General features: G+C 51.4%; 6 protein-coding genes across 6 annotated transcripts; 3 read left to right on the top strand and 3 right to left on the bottom strand.

Annotated features, from left to right (window-relative positions):
- Positions 1-2,124: 2,124 nt before the first annotated feature.
- NEUTE1DRAFT_102016 (uncharacterized protein) lies at positions 2,125-3,072 on the top strand (the record flags this gene model as incomplete). The annotated part of the gene is made up of 5 exons (XM_009854014.1): positions 2,125-2,172; positions 2,451-2,503; positions 2,662-2,677; positions 2,774-2,817; positions 2,853-3,072. 5 exons carry the CDS (start codon positions 2,125-2,127, stop codon positions 3,070-3,072), a joined length of 381 nt encoding a protein of 126 aa, XP_009852316.1.
- Positions 3,073-7,478: 4,406 nt separating this feature from the next.
- Positions 7,479-8,410, bottom strand: NEUTE1DRAFT_123218 (uncharacterized protein; the record flags this gene model as incomplete). Its single annotated transcript, XM_009854013.1, has 3 exons — positions 7,479-7,719; positions 7,811-7,918; positions 8,211-8,410. The coding sequence occupies 3 exons, from the start codon at positions 8,309-8,311 to the stop codon at positions 7,479-7,481; spliced, it is 450 nt and encodes a 149-aa protein (XP_009852315.1).
- Positions 8,411-9,616: 1,206 nt separating this feature from the next.
- Positions 9,617-10,972, bottom strand: NEUTE1DRAFT_147333 (uncharacterized protein; the record flags this gene model as incomplete). The annotated part of the gene is made up of 2 exons (XM_009854012.1): positions 9,617-10,521; positions 10,596-10,972. 2 exons carry the CDS (start codon positions 10,970-10,972, stop codon positions 9,777-9,779), a joined length of 1,122 nt encoding a protein of 373 aa, XP_009852314.1.
- A 3,483-nt stretch (positions 10,973-14,455) lies between these two features.
- On the top strand, positions 14,456-16,798 carry NEUTE1DRAFT_123216 (uncharacterized protein; the record flags this gene model as incomplete). Its single annotated transcript, XM_009854011.1, has 4 exons — positions 14,456-14,695; positions 14,915-16,168; positions 16,235-16,666; positions 16,718-16,798. 4 exons carry the CDS (start codon positions 14,456-14,458, stop codon positions 16,739-16,741), a joined length of 1,950 nt encoding a protein of 649 aa, XP_009852313.1.
- A 13-nt stretch (positions 16,799-16,811) lies between these two features.
- NEUTE1DRAFT_117467 (uncharacterized protein) lies at positions 16,812-17,641 on the bottom strand (the record flags this gene model as incomplete). The annotated part of the gene is made up of 1 exon (XM_009854010.1): positions 16,812-17,641. The coding sequence occupies one exon, from the start codon at positions 17,079-17,081 to the stop codon at positions 16,920-16,922; it is 162 nt and encodes a 53-aa protein (XP_009852312.1).
- Positions 17,642-19,232: 1,591 nt separating this feature from the next.
- On the top strand, positions 19,233-20,271 carry NEUTE1DRAFT_130605 (uncharacterized protein; the record flags this gene model as incomplete). Its single annotated transcript, XM_009854009.1, has 3 exons — positions 19,233-19,582; positions 19,784-19,934; positions 20,049-20,271. The coding sequence occupies 3 exons, from the start codon at positions 19,233-19,235 to the stop codon at positions 20,193-20,195; spliced, it is 648 nt and encodes a 215-aa protein (XP_009852311.1).
- Positions 20,272-20,745: the final 474 nt, after the last annotated feature.

Raw genomic sequence — 20,745 nt, 5'->3', positions numbered from 1 at the left:
GTGCTTCGGGCATATTTTGGCAGTTTTCATGTCGACTATCTTGCATTCGATCGTAAATGCAGGCAAGGCAAGATTTTCTCGTTCAAAGGCGTCATCGTTGCCCTAGACTTGCCACAACGCCATGAAAAACGAGAAGAAGCCGACGGGGTAGATGTCTTTTGACATTCTTCCCAAGGCAAGCACCACCGGTATTATTTTGCGATTCAGCCTGGATCTCTGAGCTTCCGAGTATTGACATCTTTCGGCGTTTCCCGCGTCCGCGTCCGGGTCGATACAAGTCCGCCTACTGGCCAGCCAGCCGGTCCCACAGACCCGACCGTTCCGGCTACCGCTGCCGCTAGCTTCCGCTCGGCCCCGGGTAACAAACGCTTCCGATCGTGAGGGCGTCCCCGATCTGGTACGGCTTGACAGAGTTCAAGGAATACTACCTATCCCAGCCAAGGTTCCGGTGCAACAGGGAAGTTGGCTTACAGCTGTGAAAGGACCGATATTTCCGACAAGAAAATAAGGTTGGAAAAGATTGAAGCAGGTGCATTGCAACAATTGCCGTCATTTTGCTAAAATGATTTTGGTTCCTTAAATTTTCCGGAGTTTGCACGGCATATTGCGTTGGCATAAACTATCGAAAGCAGTTGCACAGAGGTGAGTGGACTTGATGTAATAGCACGTGCTAGTAGCACCTGTCAGATCCTTGGGTTTCGATCTGGTCTTTGGTCTGCTTCCATCCCGTCTGTAATCGCATACTCGTATAAGAACTCTTTTCCATTCACTAAAGTGTATACAGTTCATCCTCATGTGTTTGCCAACCGCAGAAACACATCAAGTTGACTCTGTAGGCGCAAATGGTATTTCGGCTTGTGCACGGTTGTCCGCTGTGATTGAACTCAGCTTTTAGAGGATGTAAGCTGGAAACAATACATAATCATGTTCGTCGTTTTCTGGGAGCCTGGCTTTATGGTAGTTTGAATCAATGGAGCTTTGAACTTTCCTGTTATCTCCGTTCCAGGCATGATCTGTTCGCAATGTTTCTCTCAAGAACCGGAGGGAGAAGCGTTGTCCATCTCACCTTCATTGTGCCACTAATATAGTAATATATGTGAGATTTGTGATGGCCATGGCCACCCAGCAAATTAGTGTAGACTTTCGAGATACTAGGCACGTACCTATCTCACCAAGCCGACCAGGGTGATGATATGAATGAGATACCCGAACGAGGTAATCCGTTTCATGACGAGGGGTTGATGCACAATCACCCATGTACATAGCTCGCTGAATGGATGGCTATCGTGAGTAGTTAAGGGATGGATGGATGATCGGGTGGCTGCGAATAAATTGGGCTGACGGGTTTGATGGATGGCACCCATAAATGGGATCATTAAGCCAAAGAACGTCGTGGGGTTTTATGTACAGGTACAGTAAAATAGACGAGGCGGAACCGACGTCCGTTGTTTGGTTCTCGAACCATGGAAGCGAGGATGGGCATGGCTCATCAGCTGGGTCGCGTCGAACATGTCGGATGGTTGGCTCGGATGGTACCGCATCTTCTCATCCATTATAGTTTCACTCAACTAGGTATAGCGCCGGGTATATCTGGCTTCGACCAATCTGCTAGTGAGTTGATGCCAGTCTCAAAGCTACTTGGGAACAATCAAAATCAAAGGATTGGTCAAGTAAAACCATATCAAATGAGGAAATGCAGCACTGTACTCAGTAAGGTGGGCAGAATATGGCGATAACGTGAAAGGAAGCGTGGGTGAGCTGGGTAGGGTACAAAATGTGAAATTTGACGAGCGACGTAGGCGGAGGGAGTGGATAGATGTGGTAGATACTTATCATCTGTCTGTGCTGTCGTTTCTTTTGTGTTAAATGGGCGGAATCAGATGAAATGAAGTGACGATGGTGGTGATGGGCAATATCGGCTCGGTACTGCATGTGGTATATATCCCTTAAGTGACATATGAATGAACCAGTAAGAAATAGACCCGACTGATAGCGGTAGTGGTGATACTGATGGTGTCCGATGGTGTCCGCTGAATGCGAATCCGTTTCTTTAACTACCAACCATCCATCCATCCCGCTTGAGGTTGCCATGTCCACGCAGTTGAGAGCGAGGAGCATTTCGAAATGGAAGATCACGCATTGTGTCCCGAATGTGTGCGCGCGGCGCGTAAAGTGCGTGCGTCATGCCATGCTCGTACTGAATAGGCCCCGTTGCCAAACATGTGTCACCAAGTTTCATATCACATGCATGGGAAATCGCATATGCGGGCGTCGGGTCCGCGGAATTGTGATGTGTCTTGGCTGTTCCTTGTCTTCCGATGGGCACTTTGTCGGTCCGTCTAGAACACAAAAGAGGAACCGGGTGGCGGTAGCCAGAGGTTCTGGCAGAAGGAGGAGGCTGAGGCATCATCAATCATACTATGGGAGGGGATGAATGGATGGATGACCAGATCCAGGCACACTTCTGTCAAGCTGAGGGGTGGCAAAGGAGGACCGCCGCGAGGTTCTCTTCAGTGGTCCCATGGCGTGTAAACTGCTCTCATGTTGGAGAAGGAAGGGGACGGATATGTTCAAGTCAGATGGCAGACGCTTGTGTGCGGTGGAAGTAAAGGCGGTTGGATAAAGGATAAATTTGATATTCATTGTGTGCTGTATCGCCAGTAAATTGTTGCGACCGGTATGTTGTTGCACGTTCATCTAGAGCGGTCGGGCAGCCTGTCGGGTAAGACGAGAGTAATAACATGGAATGATCACCCTTTGCAAATGGGTGCAGAAAGTGGCACACGCATCAATTATCGCCGGCCATGTCCCGAAAGGGTCAGTCACTGGTTTAACGATGTGACTGAGCACAGGCCATCCATCTCCCGGAAATGGGAGGTTTCTGAGATGGAAGGATCAAGGGCTTTGTGGTTGTGGTGGGTGGAAGGTGGGGTGGCACAAGCCGGTCACAAGTGGGACCAAAAGGAAGGAGAAGTGGATACAGATCCGCCGGGGAAAAGAAACAGGGTGGACACCCAGTTTTGGAAGGCGAGGAAGGTTTGGATGAAATGTCATGGATCAAAAAACCCCTGACGTTGCTTCCGACCCACGAGCTATTTCGGGGCCAAGCACTTTTGGCGTTTAACCCTGAGGAGAAGTTGATAAACTTGTCTTTCTTACCTTTGAATTCATTTCATCTTCCCTCTCTCTCCTCCAAAGAACGGCATTTTCGGCATACCAAGGTGAGGACGGGTGCGCAGGTACGCCGGGTCAAGAATTGAGGGGCTAGAATCTGTCGGAGTTGAGACGGGAACGGGATCGCGAGGAGTCGGGCCCGGGGTGGGGTCTGCTGCGGTACTTCCCGGTACGATTGTCGGAGTCTCTTACGTAAGATAAAGTGTGCAGACTGATGAATCGTGCGGCCGCCTGGGTCACGTGCACGCCCAAATCTGTCCATTGTAACACCACAGACTGACAAGACAGGGAGGGGCTTGCCGAGCACTCATTCCCGTCACTCCTTTGGTCAATTGATGATAGCGCCCTTCTTCAGTTACTTTTTGCTTCGGTTTGTTTGCGGACATGGTGACGCTTCAAGTCAGCGTTCCCTCGTTTCCATTCTACCGTGTCTTTCGGGCTTTTCTACTGCTCCTGAAGGAACGGGGTATATCTGCACGTGCCCGAGGGCGGCCGAGTTAGATGAGTGGGCTCCCGGTCAGTGTTCCAGCTCCGCATTTTCATTAGCTACACTACACAACGCTTGTCAGGATCGAGAATGGCGGGTGCCGAGATTCCAGTGGACGGTGACGACGACCATCGGCCACAGCCTTTCCTCCACCCTATTTTACTAGAGGCTCCACCCACCAAAGAGGCTCAATCCTTCCACTCAAATTGCCCTCAACAAAATTCGGCACCCGCTGTGACGGGCCGGGCAGTTGGTGTGCTCGGGGCGCTACGACCACCACGACGGGACCTGCAGACTACCTAAGTTGTCACCCCTTTCTGCGCCTCCAGTACACTACATATCGCACACGGCACAAAGCCCACGAGTTCTGAGACCCCGGGCCAGCCGACCTAGATAGAGCCCGATGACGAAAGGCAAGTCTCAACAGGGTCGACAGAAACGCCTATGCATCCATGCCTTGTTGTCATTGGCAAACGGCAAGGCAGACGACATAATATCTTCACCGAAAAAGGGGCCATTAACCACCTCACGAAAAGTAATGAGGCCCAATTCTATGCGTACTGTAACGCCCAAGTGCCCCGCCATGCTGACAGGCCAACGGCACCTTACCTTCTATGGGGCGTTTTCAGTGATAAAAGACCTGCCTCGAATCGCTAGAGGTAGTCGAACAGCTCAGCATCGGCATCAACTGTGACTTCCAATGGGTTTCATTGCATTGGAGCCCAGGAATCAGCACGTGAATAACGCCCTATGTAACAGGACGGGCGCACCTTTCACACTTCTCCCCGAGTCGTCACTACAATGCCAGGCACCAGCAAATCGTCTGAAATACAGATTCAGACCGAGACAAAAATTCCATGCGCCACGTTTCTAGCCGGGCTGGCATGATCATGTTGTCCGGATTTTGAGCATGGAGATGGAAAAGGCATGATTGTGGCTTGAGCCATCAAGCCTCTGGTGTTGCTCATTGATTGACTGGCTTGGAATCCCACGGCGTGGCACAAATATTCCAAGCAGGTGGTTGGTCCAACGGCTTGGCTGCAAGGATTCATCACAGAGGATCGACGCTGAGCAATCAAAAGAGATCAAATCGTTCGGCGCAAAACGCGGTCGTCGCAGATACACCGAGCCAAGCCATCTTTCCCTATCAAGCCCTGTGTAACCAGCACCCCAGGTTCGCTCGAGGCAGGAAACGAACCCCTTGCTGACACCCTTCCTCAGCAGCATCATGGGTTCAGCAGCCTGTCGAACAGCCAACCGACAAATGCCAACGGGGACCAATCCCCCTTTGGGATTAGCAGCTTCATGAGTTAGCCCCCTGCCTTACCGAACCGTTGCACAGTAGATGGCTCGTTACACAAGCGTTCGGTTATCAAGCTCTCGAAGGCTTGGGAACGTCGTGATATCCCGAGTCATTTTAACCCTAACCCTGGACTTAGATCAATCAACTTGCCCTACCCATCTCTGCAACATACCAAGTCGCTTCAGAGGCGCCAGCAAATCTTAGTTGTTGAAATCGATGAGGATATCAGGCAGCTTGGATTCGAGGCAGGAAAGGATCTCGTAAGGCTCGAGACGTTCCAATGAAGCTGGCCGAAATCACCAAACGGGTCCTCGTGGAACAGGCAAGGTGACGCGAATCACTGATGCGCCCAGTGGCGTCTGTTGTACACTTGGGAGGAACGCGGCCTCCCGAGCCAGAAAAGATGAAAGATGTTTGGTGTAGGTATTACGAAACTTCATGGGTCGTGTGTCTGTCATTCAGGGCCGCTCGTTGTTCACGAAACTCGTGCATCCCGGCGGCAGATGTCTTGCTTTAATGTGGGTGTGTCATCCTACATTCCAGCTCGTGTTCCTCTCCGTTCTTTATACTAGCCCTATGTGGTCTGCTCTGACTCTCTTACGAAGCCACTTGCTGCTTTTCTTTACCTAATATCGAATCATGACCTCGACCAGGTTCCCTTTCGCTTACCTCGCAACACATACTCCTCATGATGTCCAGAATCGCTCGATACATGACACATCAAGGGGTAGAACGGAAATACAGAACCTGAACCTGTGCATCTACCGAATATGCATGCAAATCCTAAGCGGACTGCGCGAGACGTTGAAACAGGTCATGTTGTACTTCTCACATTCCCTCCTACGGTACTACCTTGCTGCGTTGCTGAGGTCCCGAGGTTTTACGAACCGGGGAGGGAGCGGTTTGACCAAAGATGTAGTACATGTATCAGTTGTCATCTCTCTTTTCTTTCCTTTACCCCCTTTTTCCCTCTCCTGACAACACGATGCTTCTCTTGGCTGCAGACGCCTGCCATGCAGGAAGCCGAAGCTAAACCGGACATGCATCTCCTTCAAGAGCACAGACTCTTTATTGCTGTTGGCTTCGTGTCTGATTTATCCTGTCTCTCTCGTCCGTCTGTCCGTCTCTCTGTCTGTTTGTCTGTCTGTTGTTCCGTTCTGCTGGTCTCGTCTGCCGACTGTCTGGCGGTTTTGTGCTACCAGGTCACTACATACTTATCATTGTCATGATGGATGAGTAGACCAGACGGGGCCATGGATCGGGTGTATGATGTGGAATGGATGCGGCGGGTTCATGAAGGGATGACGAGTGACGGAATCCGGTGGCATCTGACGACGTTACAGCACTCGAGTTACCTGCATACGTACGTCTTTGATGCGCGGTGTGGGAGGATATTGCTTGCTACTACTTACTACCCATCAAGCCACAATCTGGATAGTTTTTTCCCGTCCAAGGACAAACGCTACACACACTCTGGGCAAGTAGCTTAGGGAAGACGCCGCGCAACTTTTATGCGTGCGTTCCCTCTTTGGCTGGACGGGTAGCCACAAGAACGCCTCATCCTACCTCCTTTCGCAGATGATACAAGCGTCAATCAGCAGCAAATTTGTGGCTTGATCTGAGGCGGTTCACTGACTCCTGACGTGAAGCAGGCAGATAACGAACCCTTACCTCTCGTCCCTTTGCCCTTCACCTCGCATACCACAGTACATATATCTCAGTGATATTGAAGAGGCAACAACGCCTACTTGGGGTAACAAGTCAAAAACCACGAGGTATTGGACCCGGTGCCCGACTTGGTAGGGAATGTGCACTACTTCCCTTGTGCGGGCACAACGGATCACTGAGTAAGTCTTTCGTGTCTCAGTAATGTGTTCCCCGTTCTTCCTTCAAGGAGATTATCATGGCTGGAAAAAAAATCTCATTTCGGATTGATTGCGGGTTCAGCCCGTGTGCTGCTGGGTTTGGAACGAGAGAGGCTGAGACTTGATCTGTTTGAGGGCAAGACTTGCCCACCTATGGTTCGAATGAGGTCCTGATGAACTGACTGACTGACTGACCTTGAACAGTGTGACTCGATCCAATCTTTGCGAGATGAAATCTTGTGGAACAGAAGCTATCTTGGTTCAAGCGGTTTTCGATCACTAATTGACGTCAATCTGAGGTCGTAGTCACTGGTTTGGTTTCCGAGTTGGGCGGGCTATAATCAGCAGATGACGACAGTGCCTCTTTCTAACCTGGATACCGGAGGTTATTTCACAAAAAGCTTGAGAACGTTGCTGGTACGTATGAGTCCAATCCTCTTCAACATCCAGGTACACCTCCCCTGAAACTTGATATTGGTTCCCACCATTACCGTCAGCCTCATTTTCATTCTCATCAAGAAACAACTTATAATATACCATCTTGACCACCGTCTTTATCGTCCCCTTCCTTGACTCTCGCTCGATCCATGTTCCATAATATTCTTGATAAGAACAACACTTACCTTCCTTTCCCTTTAGCCATCATATCTTACATCCTCCTTTCCCCCCTCATCGTCTTCAACATCGCCATGGAGTCTTTGTCGCTGTACTCTTCTTTCATTTCACTTTCGTTGCCAGCATAGTCGACAAAATCATTGTCATCGGTGTCGCCAACGTCAGTATCCTCTCCTTCCTCTTCAACGTTATCCACACTATTTTCATCTTGGGTATCGTGACAATCAGTGCCACCTCGTTGCCCTCCTTTATTTACGACATCACTAGTTATATATCTATCGTCGATTTGCAGTCCCGCCATCATATATTCTTTCACTTTCCCACTCTTCCTCCTCTACCCAACCATTCCCGAACTCTTTCACATACTCACTTGAACTAACACAGGTGGTTCTTTCCATCACCACTTGTCCCCATATCCTCTCCCCTCCCATCTGTTCCTCTTCTTTCTCTTCCTCTTCGTCATCCTCAATGTTGCTTCATTTTATTTCATCCAGGAATCATGTTTAGGTATTGATCAAACTGGGCTAGTCTTCATACCAATTTAGACAACCGCACTCTCATTAACCACGCACCTGTTGCTAGGAAGCTATTCTGGTTAAAAGGAAGAGAATAGGGAAATGATGTGTGACGCTATCAAGACACCAGCTGTTATTTCGCCGGCTAGGATACCTACATCGGTCCTAGTTACTATTGCTACTATCTCTATCCTCGTTTTGTTGCCGGCGTCGAGCCCGGGGCCGCTGTCGCTTTCGCTGGGGAGTGGAACAAGATGATGACGGTAATGGCATAGAGGACGAAGAGAGTGGATGATGATTGCGATGGGTTGGCGTCTGATGATGATATAGTGTCCGAGGATGATGAGAACATACCTATGAACAGAGGAGAAACTAGAAGGACTTTTCGAGGGAAAGCAAGAGAGAGGATTGCACAAATAAGGAAAACGGTTCGCAGCCTTCAGAGCTGGCTAATGGTCGTGAGACTAAACCAAAATTGAACATGAGACAAGTCAATACAAGTGCCAATACGGTTTAGCTTAAATGAAAACCCTCGTCGTGACATGACACAACTGTGGACCAAGTTGGAAACATTTTAAGAGAAAGCTTGTATCTAGGATGATTTTGGGCAGAAAAGGTTCATGTTCAAGTAGACGACGGTACTCCAGAGACGAATGTACGCATGATGCAATCTGTTATAAAAGTTTTGCAATTCACGTTTTTGGTTCAATTTTACAACTACATCAGTTTGTGTCAAGGTACCAGAAAACTTGGATGTTTGGCAGGACTTCGCGTACCCTTCCCATCGACTTTGCGGACTTCTGCTACGAGAAAATTGTGCAAATCAACAAGTTCAACAGTTGTAAAGGAGACCAAATGGGAAGGCAAGGTTTTTTTTTTTTTTTTTTTTTTTTTTTTTTTTTTTTTTTTTTTTTTTTTTTTTTTCAAAATGTTTGAGCTTTCTTTCAACCTACTTCTTGGTCAAGAAAAGGTAATGACATAGCTGAAAGGGGGTGTTTTGAGAGAAAAGAGGGACGAAATAGACAATGGTCAAGTTTCAATGTGATCCTAGAAAAGACATCACCTCGAAATTGAGCCACAAGTAGTATCATGGCAGGATGAACAAGTGAATGAGAAACTCGGAACATAATTGTTGTTTTACGAGAATATATGCGCAAAGTCAAAGTCGGGTGGGGCGTATTCTGTCCTTCGTGTTCTCAGCGTGCTGATGATAAACTTGGACAATATCTCCAACACATCTGGCAACTAATGGCATGCAAGCCATCAGTCCTTTGCGATCGAGTTTTCATGAATCAAAACATAACTTATAAAAGATTCTTGGTAATTCTGGCTCTCTTCGAGCAGTTGCTACTTTCTGTTCTCTGATTATGCTTATGCTGTACGTGACAGACGTCAGTTGGAGGTTTCCACTTCTCAGATCTACTGGGTTGGACGCACACCCACAACCTTGGGTCTTGATATTTCACTTCCTCTCCTCTTGGTTCTGTTCCTCCCACTTCTCGTACTGCTGCCCCTCCTCCTCTGACTCCTTCTGCGAGTAGTACTTCCTTCCTAGGTGGCTTCGTTCTTCATGAATGACATATCGCCAAAGGTATGGTGGCATGCGTCCGCAATCTCTTCGAGAATAATTCAGATCGGGTATCAATGCAGTCTCGGTCAATATAGTCCCGCACGTTCTCACGGATGATTATCGCGTAAATCGTAGGCCACGCTGTTCCATGACAGGATCTCCTCGTTGAACTTTTCCCCCGCCCCTATAATAGATGCGTCTAATCAAGCTGACCGTTGCAGTATTTTTTGGCGTTTCTTATTCATATTCAAGCGTTGCTTCTGCTGCCGTCATTATCGGAGCTGGAGCCCGCATCGCCCGTCTGCGCCGTCATCGTCTTTTGCGTATTCGCCTGCGGTTGTGTCTGGACGGTTGGGCCGGTAGCCGATGGAGCGGGGGGCTGAACAGCGGGCGGGGCTGGGTTACTCGAAGCGCGAGCGGCGGCGCCGGCGGTAGCAGCATGCAGACGTTGGTCGAGAGCTTTGAGAGCCAGCGCCCTCCTACGCTCAGCCTCGGCTCTTGCGCTGCCGGGCACGCCGCGTTGATGGCTGTGGTGCGAGAAGGCATTGTCGCCTCGCGCGGCTGAGATGTGATCTTGCGTAAAAGGCGTGCAGACGCGCATGGCGACCAGCATGTTGAAGACGTTCTCAGAGATGCCCGCAACCACGGGCCGGACGGGACCGGGGAAGAACTCGGCAAAGGCAAAGGTCTCGCTGGCGTCACCGCGGAGGGAGCTCGTCTGGGACTGGTCGAGGTCGGGAAAGACGGCCTTGTAGAAACGGAGGTAGGTCCAGCTTGTGATGAAGCCGTAGACGGCGAGTAGGAAAGATACGCTCGTGAGCATGGGGGTGAGGCACAGGGCCGTCACGACGCCAATGTAGAGAAGTGGGAAGCGGGGCACACGGAGCGAGAGGATGCCGCGGAAGAGGGTGACGGTATGGGCGGGGACGAGCTGGCTGAAAGCGACGAGGAAGGAGATCTGGAGGGAGATGGTGCCGGCGATGGTCATGAGTCTGTAAACAGCAAAGGGTTAGCCAGCCATAGTAAAGCAGCAATGCGTGTTAGCTGGTTTGGATCGTGTACGTACGTCCATCGCTCGTTCCTGGTAAAGGTGAAGAAGAGGATCAAGGTGGCAAAGCAGAGAGCGTTCGGGATCAGGGAGGTGACGAGCAGGAATTTGGCGAGCTCGCGCGAGGACCAGGCGCGCTCAAGGTAACGACCGCCATGGTAGAGGGTCAGGGCTGCGATACTGAAGGTGAAGATGTTGCTCTCGACGAGGGTGGTTGTCACAAAGGTCCACGGGTAGACGAGCGATAGTTGAGGAATCAGGTTGAGATATGGGATGACAATCTCGGAGTGCGCCGTCCACTGGCGGTATCGGATGGCAGCGCTGAGGACGGACTGGAGGCCGAGGGCGAGGAGGCTGATGCGCGTCACGGGCGGGAGGTTTATTCGTGGCGGCATGGCGGTGATTATGTTTAGTATCTAATGGCCTGGGTATCGTCTATGAAGTGGTAGTAGTAGTAATAGTAGTAGTATGAAATAAGATATCGTCGCAATCAGAGCATGATCGTCGAGTTCGTGCTGGCTGCGACATCGAGGGGTCGTCCGTCACCTGTCGCTTGTCAGAGAAGCTCAGTCAAGCTGCAGGCCGTCGCGCCCTGGCGGGTCCGTGTCTGTTCGTAGTGTAGCTGGTCTCGGAATGTCCCGTGGCCTGGCCGGCAAGGTTCTAGAGCCGAACTGCAGTTGTTGCCTCAGGTGTCAAGCAACGGGCGGCCCGCCGATCATGTGTCACTGGAGAATTGGATCGTGGCCCACTTAAGGGTATGGAGATTGCCCAATGCCATGCCATCATGGTGCTCCATCGGGCCTGCAGCCGGTACGTACCTGCCTCTTGACAAAGCGGGAACCTTGAATCCAGCACCATGTAACAGCATCCGTCACAGCTCAGCAGCAGTCAGACCGAGGGGAGGACAAAGAACATGAACCGATCCGGATCATGCGGCGAAGACAATGAGAGTATCTCAACAAGAAACACATAGGGCCACTGGATGAGTGTGTCAACTTGACTTTTCAATTCCATTTCTAAACCCCCCCCCCCCCCTCCCCCTTCTCTTGGACTCCAGTGCTCGGAGAGCCTGGGACTGTCGTATCGTTAACCGACATACCAAGAATGCAAGGGGGTCTGTTCCGTCCAACTTGTTCTACGACAAAGCAGAAGATAACCATAGCGACACGAAGTTCCAGCAGGAGCTTACACACTTCTAGCTTAATCCAACTGTGTGGCTTGGACCTAGTTTGGGTTGATGATGGAATCGCACTCCCATAGAGGTGGTCCCACAGATAAATAAACCTTCTACACTACCTACACAGTGTAGTACGATTGCCCCGAATTTGGTCAAGTCGGCAGAGAGACAAAGAAGACAAAGAGCGATCATGCCCTAGAAAAAAAACACATGTACTGCAGAGATGAAACTTATCATCAGCGAGCCGTTTAGCGGTCGTTGCCCCGACAATTTAATTCAGGCGTTGCATTCGACGTCTCTGCACAAAACACGCGTGCCACAGAGTGCGTTCGCTTCTTCGGGCTTGAGGGGGAAAAAAGAGGGTCGCAGTCTCGATACCGGCAGTGTCCATCCCAAAAAGGTGTGGGGGCAGAGCGGGACGCTTGTACTTGTACCCCTGAAACGAACCATCGGGCTGTTTGTGATGAAAAAGGCACGTCAAAACCAACTCCAGCCAATCGTTGCGGCAGCTGGTCGAGATCGAAGAGCCCCGGGCCTTGGTCCCTTGGCACCCTTGCCCAGTAGCGACCCTTTCCAGTGGCCGTGCTGATTGGCCGCCCATTCGATGGATGGCAATTGGCGAGACACGGAGAGAGGAGGACAGCCTAGAAATGGAACGCCAGGGCTTTGTTCCTCCAGGGAGCAGGTCTGCAACACACGACGCTGCAACAGAATCGAAGCCAGTTCTACTTGTCCGAATTTCAGACGGGCCAGCCCAGGTTGAGGGAGCAATCGCAAAACGAGGTGGATGGAGAGCTTGGTGAGTAGATTCGCGTGCTCTGGAAAGCCATTCCCGTCGCTCGGCCGGGGAGGGGGGCGAGATTGGGTCTGTCGCACACACTAGATCATCGTCACTGGCTGATTGATGGTTGGTTACACGTTGGGCCAATGTGAGAAAGGGATCGTCACCTCGCGAACAGGAGCCTTGGGAGCCGGGAATTTAGTGTAGTGTAGTGTAAAGGGAGGCAATGGCACTGTCATCTGCGAACCATGATAAATATTGTTGAAACGACCTCCAAGTTTCATGAGTTGAGCGTTTGCAGTTCGTACAGTAACGGCGCACATGTGCAATGTGCAATCGTTTAAAAGCAGGTCAAAGGCAGAAGGGCGACTTGCATCCCACTTCCTACCCTTCTAGGTAGAGGCACCTCAATGCTGCGGATCAAACGACACACGGCACAATCGCCTGGGACTGAATCCTGACCCATCATATCCCGGCCAACCTAATGTTCGACTGGCCCGGGCATCCAGAACCCCAAAAGATGGATCGTCATATGCGATGGAACGCGAAACAACTGCCATCCCATTCCTTTAACTGATCGGATAAAAGACTCGTCAGCAATGGGACAACAAATGAAAGCAGCAAACATGACATAAAGTTGCCTGTTAGAAGGCTACGTAGCCGTGAAGCGCATTGATCACATCGCTCAGAGTCGAATACCGCACCTTCTTATTCCGCGATACATATGCACATTAAATGGTGGACAAGCTGTACATGTTGGTTGTCCAAGAGTGAGGTGAGGCGACATCAGCAATATGAAGGAAGGGGGGTTCTCCATATGGGCTGGATGACCCCTGTTCCTCATCGAAGTCCCCCTCTCCTGTCGGTCTTTGATACCTAGTGTAAATACTTGCGCTGCCATGATTGACGCGGATTCGCTGCCAATGCTGTCTCCTCTCGTGATTTGCTAACACACTGAAATCGTCGATTGCAAGTGTCGAAATTGAAACTGTCTGTCTGCTGTCTTGGGCAAGCGGGCGTGGCACTTTGCAGTTCCATTTTCTCCATATCCCAAAAGGGACTAGCGCGCGGCCTGCATCTTAGCACTCGCCTAAACGCGCAGCAGCAGCAGCAGCAGCAGCAGCAAGGCCCAGGACCGCCAGGGCAACGACCGGACCGGGGGCAAGGCCTTCGTGGACGGGAGGTACCTTCCTTGTCCTCCATTTCGATGCAGCATCTGAGCAGCCGGGCAAGAACCGAACGAAGCAGCTCGCCCACCTGCCCACCCAGTGCACCCACGGCGGCACCCACTCCCACCTGCCGTCCACTGCCTGGCCCTGCGCTGCGGTGGAACACCTCGAAATCCGCACTGCCCGGGGCCCTCCCGTTACCCACCGTTCCAGTCCCAGAGGCCAAAGCCAAATCCAGCCAAATCTACCACAAATCTAACCCCCATCCCATCCTGCCGTTCGCCCTCCGCAACCAACCCTCAGCGTCGCCGTTCCAAGCGTAAACACTTTCGACGGAGCTACAGATTCGGCATTCTTGAAAGCGCGCTACAGTACCTGATACCCATTTGCCGCGCCTGGTCGTTCCCTGGACCGCGCCGACCAGTACATATTTGTCGCCTTCGACCCGTTTTCACAACCAGTGTCCAATCGCTCGCCGCCCCGGCAATCTGCCCGTGACTGACGACGACGACGACGATGAAGGAACTACTGGACACGGACCGAGTGAACTATCTCGTTTGGAGGTTCGCCCATCCCTCCCCGCCACCCTCTGCGCTGCTTGTCAAGTGTCAAGACTCGGCGCACTCTCCCTCCCTAGGCTTGGGGCTATTCATGGCATGGCAAAGTACTGACGATGGACTTGCCATCTCGCGTCTTATAGATATCTACTCGAGTCCAGTATGTCTGCTTTTCTTGAATCCCTCCAAGGCGCATGGCCCTTGGCGGTTGGTATATTTCTTTTTCCCGCCTTGCGAGACTAACCGCGCGCACCGTCTTTTGTTCCACAGATTATCGAGACACTGCTGCCAAGCTCCAGAAAGAATGGCGAGTGCAGGCTCCCCACAGGAAATTTGACTTTGCAAAGCATGTGCACACGTACGCGCTGGTGTCCTTGTTGAACAAGGGCCTTATCTATGAAGACTACCAAAGGAAATTTGCGGAAGCCAACCAGGTACGATAGCCGCGCGCTTTCCTTAGCATTTGCTGCTCGATCCGCTGCTCTCCAAAAATCTGTATCGGCTTCAATTCGGCATGACCTAGATGGCCGGGCGGCGTCATTGTGCGCTGCCCTCTGGCACACCCGGAAACCCCCCGGTGGGAGTCGGCTCCTGTGGCTGCAGCGGTTGCAGCGCTGTCATGGGGTCCAGTTTTTTTGCTGACATTTTAGCAGGACACCCGTGAAGGGCAAGCAGCAGCCGAGAGCGCCCGCGGTGTGTTCGGGCCTCTCAAGTTTGAACCAGCACCCAATGAATCGGTGGAGGATATGGAGGAGGAAGATGAGTCGGAAGCTGAGACCGAGATTGAGAATGGAAATGCGCGAAAACGCGGGAGTGAGCGGCCGCATCATGTTTTGCGCAACGGAACGCCAGCAAAGCGACAAAGGCTGAGCAATGGCAACGAGAACGGAAATGGGGCGGAATCAGCTACGACGCCCATGGAAATCGACTCTCACGCAGACAACAGCAGCAGCAGCAGCAACAACAATAACAACAACAACAACAACAACAACTCGAGTAGCAGCAATGTCAACAACAACCATGCCTACCCGTCGCCCCTGGAGGGTGAGCAGGCCGCATCTCCACCACCACGCACCGAGGGCCCAGAGAAGGGCACGCAGACAGAAGAGCCGCTAGATCTCACGCCGGCAACGGTATTCCTGCGCATGGGCGCCGACGAGAGCACAGAATCAGAACTATCAACAAGCCAGGACCAGATGGCCGAAAATCCGATTGCTTCGCCGCTGGCGCTGTTCTGCGAGTGGAACCCCAGCAACCCATCCATCTTGGCGGTTGCCGGGACCGAGGCGCTAGCCCGTCTTTGGACTCTCTCGCGTGGAGACGCCCCAGTGGCCGACATCCCTGCAGGTCACGTGGACGACCGCACGGCCCCCCCTTTCACGCTCAACTCCAGCTTCTCCAGCCTCACCGAGCAGGACGTCCTCAAGTCGTCCACCGTCTCGTCACTTGCCTGGAATGCCGATGGTACTGCCATTGCTCTGGCTGTGGATCATGGGGGCAAGTCGCGTGTCAGCATCTGGGATGTCAATGGCTCGCCTATCCACCGCTTCGATGGCGTCGACCCTCCCGTCATCAAGTTGCGTTGGAGCCCTAACAAAGACTTGATTTTGGGCGTTAGTCTCGATAGCCGCGGCATAATGGTCACTGTGTTCTCGCTGTCGACCGCAAACTCGGTCTCTCACCTCCTTGAACGCACTCTCGACGATAGTGTTCTCGATGTTTGCTGGGTTAGCGAGACCGAGTTTGTAATTTGTGGAGGTGATTGCTTGGTCGCCCTGCGCTGTGAAGAGAAGGGTATCGAGCCTGGCAGAGAGTTTGACACCGACAAGGACGAAAGTTTCAGTCAGATCAAATACGACGCAAAGACGGGGCTTATTGCTACTGCCACTGAAAAAGGCGTCATACATGTAAGTGGGACACTGCAAACAAGAAAACAACAACATCTGAACCTCTACTAACACTCTACTCCTTAGATCTGGGACCAAGCGGGTCAACGACGGTCCATCAGCGCCCATATCGGAAACATCACCGGTCTTTTATGGCAGCCCTTGGACCGCGAGCCGGAGGAAGATGAAAGATTGCTTGCGTCCAGTGGGGAAGATGGCGCCATCTGCATATGGAACGTGCGCAACGCTGACAACAAGGCAAAGTACTCGATGACGATGGCCGATCAGATTGCTAGCATCGCAATGACCCCCGACGGCACTTACATTGCCGGAGCAACCGCGGACAGGGTCTTGGTGTGGAAGCTTGATGATCCAACGGTGCCTTACGCGAGCTGGAACAAGGAATCCCATCCGGGATGGAGGAGCCCCAAAACAGGCGCAGAAGCGGACGAGATTCTCGCACCCTGCCTTGGCTGGGATGCAGAGGGAGGAAAGCTGGTCTATGGCCTAAATAGTCGGGTACGTACAATCTTCGTCCGGGTTTGTGGACTTGTGCTAACAATGTCGCAGCTTGCTGTCATCAACTTTCGCTAGGCGCGACTTAAGGATGGCCTTAATGAACTTGCGCTGGCCCTTGACGAGGTCGGTCTGAATGCTGACGAATCTAACGTGTACTCGTCCACGACCTCGTCTCAGGCCTCATATGTGGCCTCCGAGGCCTCTGAGGCCAGCTCGTGATTCCGCTTCGGTCTGCGCAGCTTGGCGGTGGCCCTTAGGTCTTGATCCTTAATCGCTTCGATGTCACGAGAAGCGCGAAACGCGAGGCGGGTCTGTTAGGCGTCGAAATGACGTTCCTAGTCGCATCCGTTGTTCGAGGACCATATTGCATCCAGTTGTTCCGCCCAAGCTCGCTGCCAGCAGTGCTTGCCAGCATCGCATGAGGATGGCTTTTCAACGGTGATTGTGGTTCTCGACCCGGTAACTATGTTACCTCCACGAGCCGTTTGTCATTATTGGACAGGAATATTGTTAGGCGCCGCACCGGAGAGTCGCAGCCCGAGGCTGCTATGAGCTATGGCAAGGAAAGGCTGCGCATACGAACAACCGTTGCAGACAAACAGGAGGGGCGTGCTTAGGCCCTACGCAGGTCGAAATGCCTGCCATCAATGCACCATAGTCAAAGGAGGCGATATGGACATTGAGGCCGGCTGCCCTGTAACACCCGTGTTCTCATGGTATGACCCAGAGGCGAGCGAAAGTGAATGGAAGCGGAGACCGCCGATGAGGATATTTTTTCCGGTAGCGCGGATATCCGCAACATGATTACGGTTCCGCACCTCTTTTTAAGCCCACCGCTGATGTGAAAACCCGCATCTTTGAACAGACCTGCTGTTCCCACCGCGAGTCTACAATACTTTCGACGCGATGCTCACCAATGCACGGGTGATTGGGGATACCACCTACAGACAATGACTCCTGGATAATCACTGTCTCGAGACCACCCAAGAAACCCGCCAAAGTTCATTTCCGTTGCAGTTTCAATATACTTGACAGTTACCATCTATTCCGTTTTCTTATCATCGGAGCAGCGTGTAGCTCCGACACGCCGGACGGCGTCTTTTTTGGCTACACAGTATTTCCTTTTCGTTAGGCAACAAAACTATTGAGTTAAAACAATGCGCCCGCAGGGAAGACGGGCGAGACCAAACCGAGTACCCAAAAAAGTAAGGCAATGGATGGCGACAAGAACAATCTGATTTGCGAATGGCAATGCTTGGTTTCCCGGAACAGCATGGATGCATGCGATGAAGGATGGTGATCTGGCGAACCGGTTTGTTTGTTTGTTGGTTTGTTATTGTAGTGGGCTAGAAACCTGGATATCTAGGTATATGTATACACTTGTATGAAGATCTCGACATGCAAAGGGTCAATTATTCTGCATTGTTTTACACCTAAGAGCCAGGAACGTGACCAGTCATCCGTGACTCGAAATTCATTGGTACCTTGGGAACTGAGATCTGACATATCGGGTCGCTGGTGATGACAATGCGCATTGTTGATACGGACACCTATCCCAACGTTGAACATTATGCGTGAGAACACCGAGATTTCAGTTAATCTTTTGTTAAGTATTCAATTCTGCATGGAGGTTGATGTAACGGGCTATAAGCCACTGCTTTACCGCCTGTTCACGAATTGACTGTTTGCATTCACCATATGCGCATTTGTGCATGTGAAATCAATGGAGATGGCGGTGCGGGTAGGTGCAGGCGAATTGTCAATGGCTTTGTCGATACCGGTGTGTTGGTGAGAGTGCTATGTCTATATGGGAGCGATAATGATATGCTTGTTGTATACAACCTAGTTAAAACTGCTAAGAGCGGGCCACAGATTGCCAATGCTTTGTATGTAGATAGGGTATCCCCACTAACTGAGCTGAGGGACTTCGTCACGACCGGGACGTCCCCGTTACACTGCACTCATATCACACTGTACAACCCTGACCAACGCAGACACTATAAGACGACAACGCAAATGTTTGAGAATAGCTGGCGACCGAGGGATTTCAATCCGAGCTCTACGTTTCCATAAACCCATCAAGAATCCTCAGCCCACCGAGACTGCGCCAAAGGAACAAGCAGCAACCGCCCAGACGTTACTTCAAGCGACTACCGAGCGCACGACGGACAAGAGGGGTCGTCAACCCAATTCACAGAACCTCACACGCAACTTCCATCATTTGTTGCCGGAACTGAATCAGAAAGATAGCGCTGAGTTCGGCATCAGCACATATTGCGAAGTTGGAAGTTGAACCCACGAAACGCGCAGGAAGCAACAGTGAAGGCCAAATCCGTTGCATATAAGAAGTGGAAGTATCTCGCCCTGACCATCCACTTGTCCGCTCACCTCGGACACGGACCCCTTTACTCACGCTCATTCACTTCTCAATATCCATCAATTAATCGAATCGACCAACCATCATTTCTTCCATCACCGCATTCACCAAGTACCAATCACCACCGACAATCGTCCTCACCTTCCACCCACATACCCAGCCGCCAGCCAACCTCCCCAATAGCCAACAATGGACAGCCACTCACCCTTCGCCTCAACCACCACCAACTCCTCCCACAACAACAGCACATCCAACCTTCACAACAACAACAACCCCTCAACCACAACCAGCAGCATCACCAACGTCGGACATAGCAACTTCACCCCCGAGATGCGTGATAAGCAAGCCAGAGGCAAAGACCCCTATGCTGAACGGTCGGATGAGGAGAGTGATTTTGATGGTGGAGGGCCGGCGGTTGGGATGATGGGGAGGAGTATGGGTGCTGGTGGGGGTGTTGGTGGGAGGGGATTGGGAAGGGGGACGGGGAGAGGAGGTGCGGGTGGGTTGTCATGGGGTGAGAGGAAGGATGTTAGGAGGAAGTAAGCATCGCCCTTTTCTTGGGAGTTCTTCGTTGGGTGGGTTTGTTGATGAAGCTTGAAGTGGATGGCGTTGCGGTTCGGGTGCATTTCGGGGAAAGAGAGCATGAGCAGGGACAAAACTTCAAAAACAGGGGAGAAGGACTGATAAAGGAAAGCACCAACATCAACACCAGCAAAAGCTAACGTCACCACCCATCACAGAGTAGAAATCTCCGGCAACGCCAAAGCTCTCTCTAGCATGTCCAACTCCAATCACCACGTCGATTACGACACCCGTGAGAAGCGCCGCAAAGCCTCCATGTTTCTCAACGACCCCGAGTTGTTGATAACCCATGCTGAGGCTAGTGGCATGGTACGTCCCATCTCCCGTTCTCCTCCCATCTCTATTTCCATTCCCATCCTCATAATTCTCTTTCAACAATGGATGGATATAGAAGCTGATTAACCGTTCGGCATTCAAAAACAGACCATCGCCGGCTCCCGCCACCATTTCATGCTCATGCTTTGTGGTTACGACAACAAATCGCGTAAGAAAGCGGCGCAGGGCTCTTCCTCGGTCAGCAGTGGTCCATCGTCGCGCATGTATCAGGGTGGATCGGGGTTCAGTTTCTGAGAATGACTTGATGATCTGATGTTGTTGACGAGTGAAAAGACACAAAAACTGATCCAACATATCTATTATCAACCACTACCATATGATTTCGAAGCACTTTCCCCGCCACAGATATTTGCACCCACCGACTTATCCTAGCACTCATATAACCCTCCAGTACCTTACATGAAAGTCACAACTCCCCTTTCTTCATTTTGACAAAGACAATCGAATATGACTCACAAGAGACTAAAACCCCCACTGCACCTTGAACGGAACCAAGATAGCCAGCTGCAACTACAGTCACCTGATAACCCATTCTGGTCAGAGTTGTCGGACTCGTTTGATTCGGGTGATTCAATGCATTCGTTTAGATGATGGGCAGTACCCGAAGGGAAGCGGGTTGGGAATTTGGATGGGAAGAGGAATAGGAAAACGGAGAGTAATAACGAAACGGCCCGGCAATTGACGAGCAGCGAACAACAATGAACGAGCAGCAGGCGGGCGTACAACCAATAATGGGATGTGCATTGTGGAAAAACAAAGATAATGTGTGAAAACAGATGTGGTT

Source organism: Neurospora tetrasperma, assembly GCF_000213175.1.
Source record: "Neurospora tetrasperma FGSC 2508 unplaced genomic scaffold NEUTE1scaffold_4, whole genome shotgun sequence".
Taxonomy (NCBI): Eukaryota; Fungi; Ascomycota; class Sordariomycetes; order Sordariales; family Sordariaceae; genus Neurospora; species Neurospora tetrasperma.
This window is presented reverse-complemented; position numbering and strand designations above follow the sequence as displayed.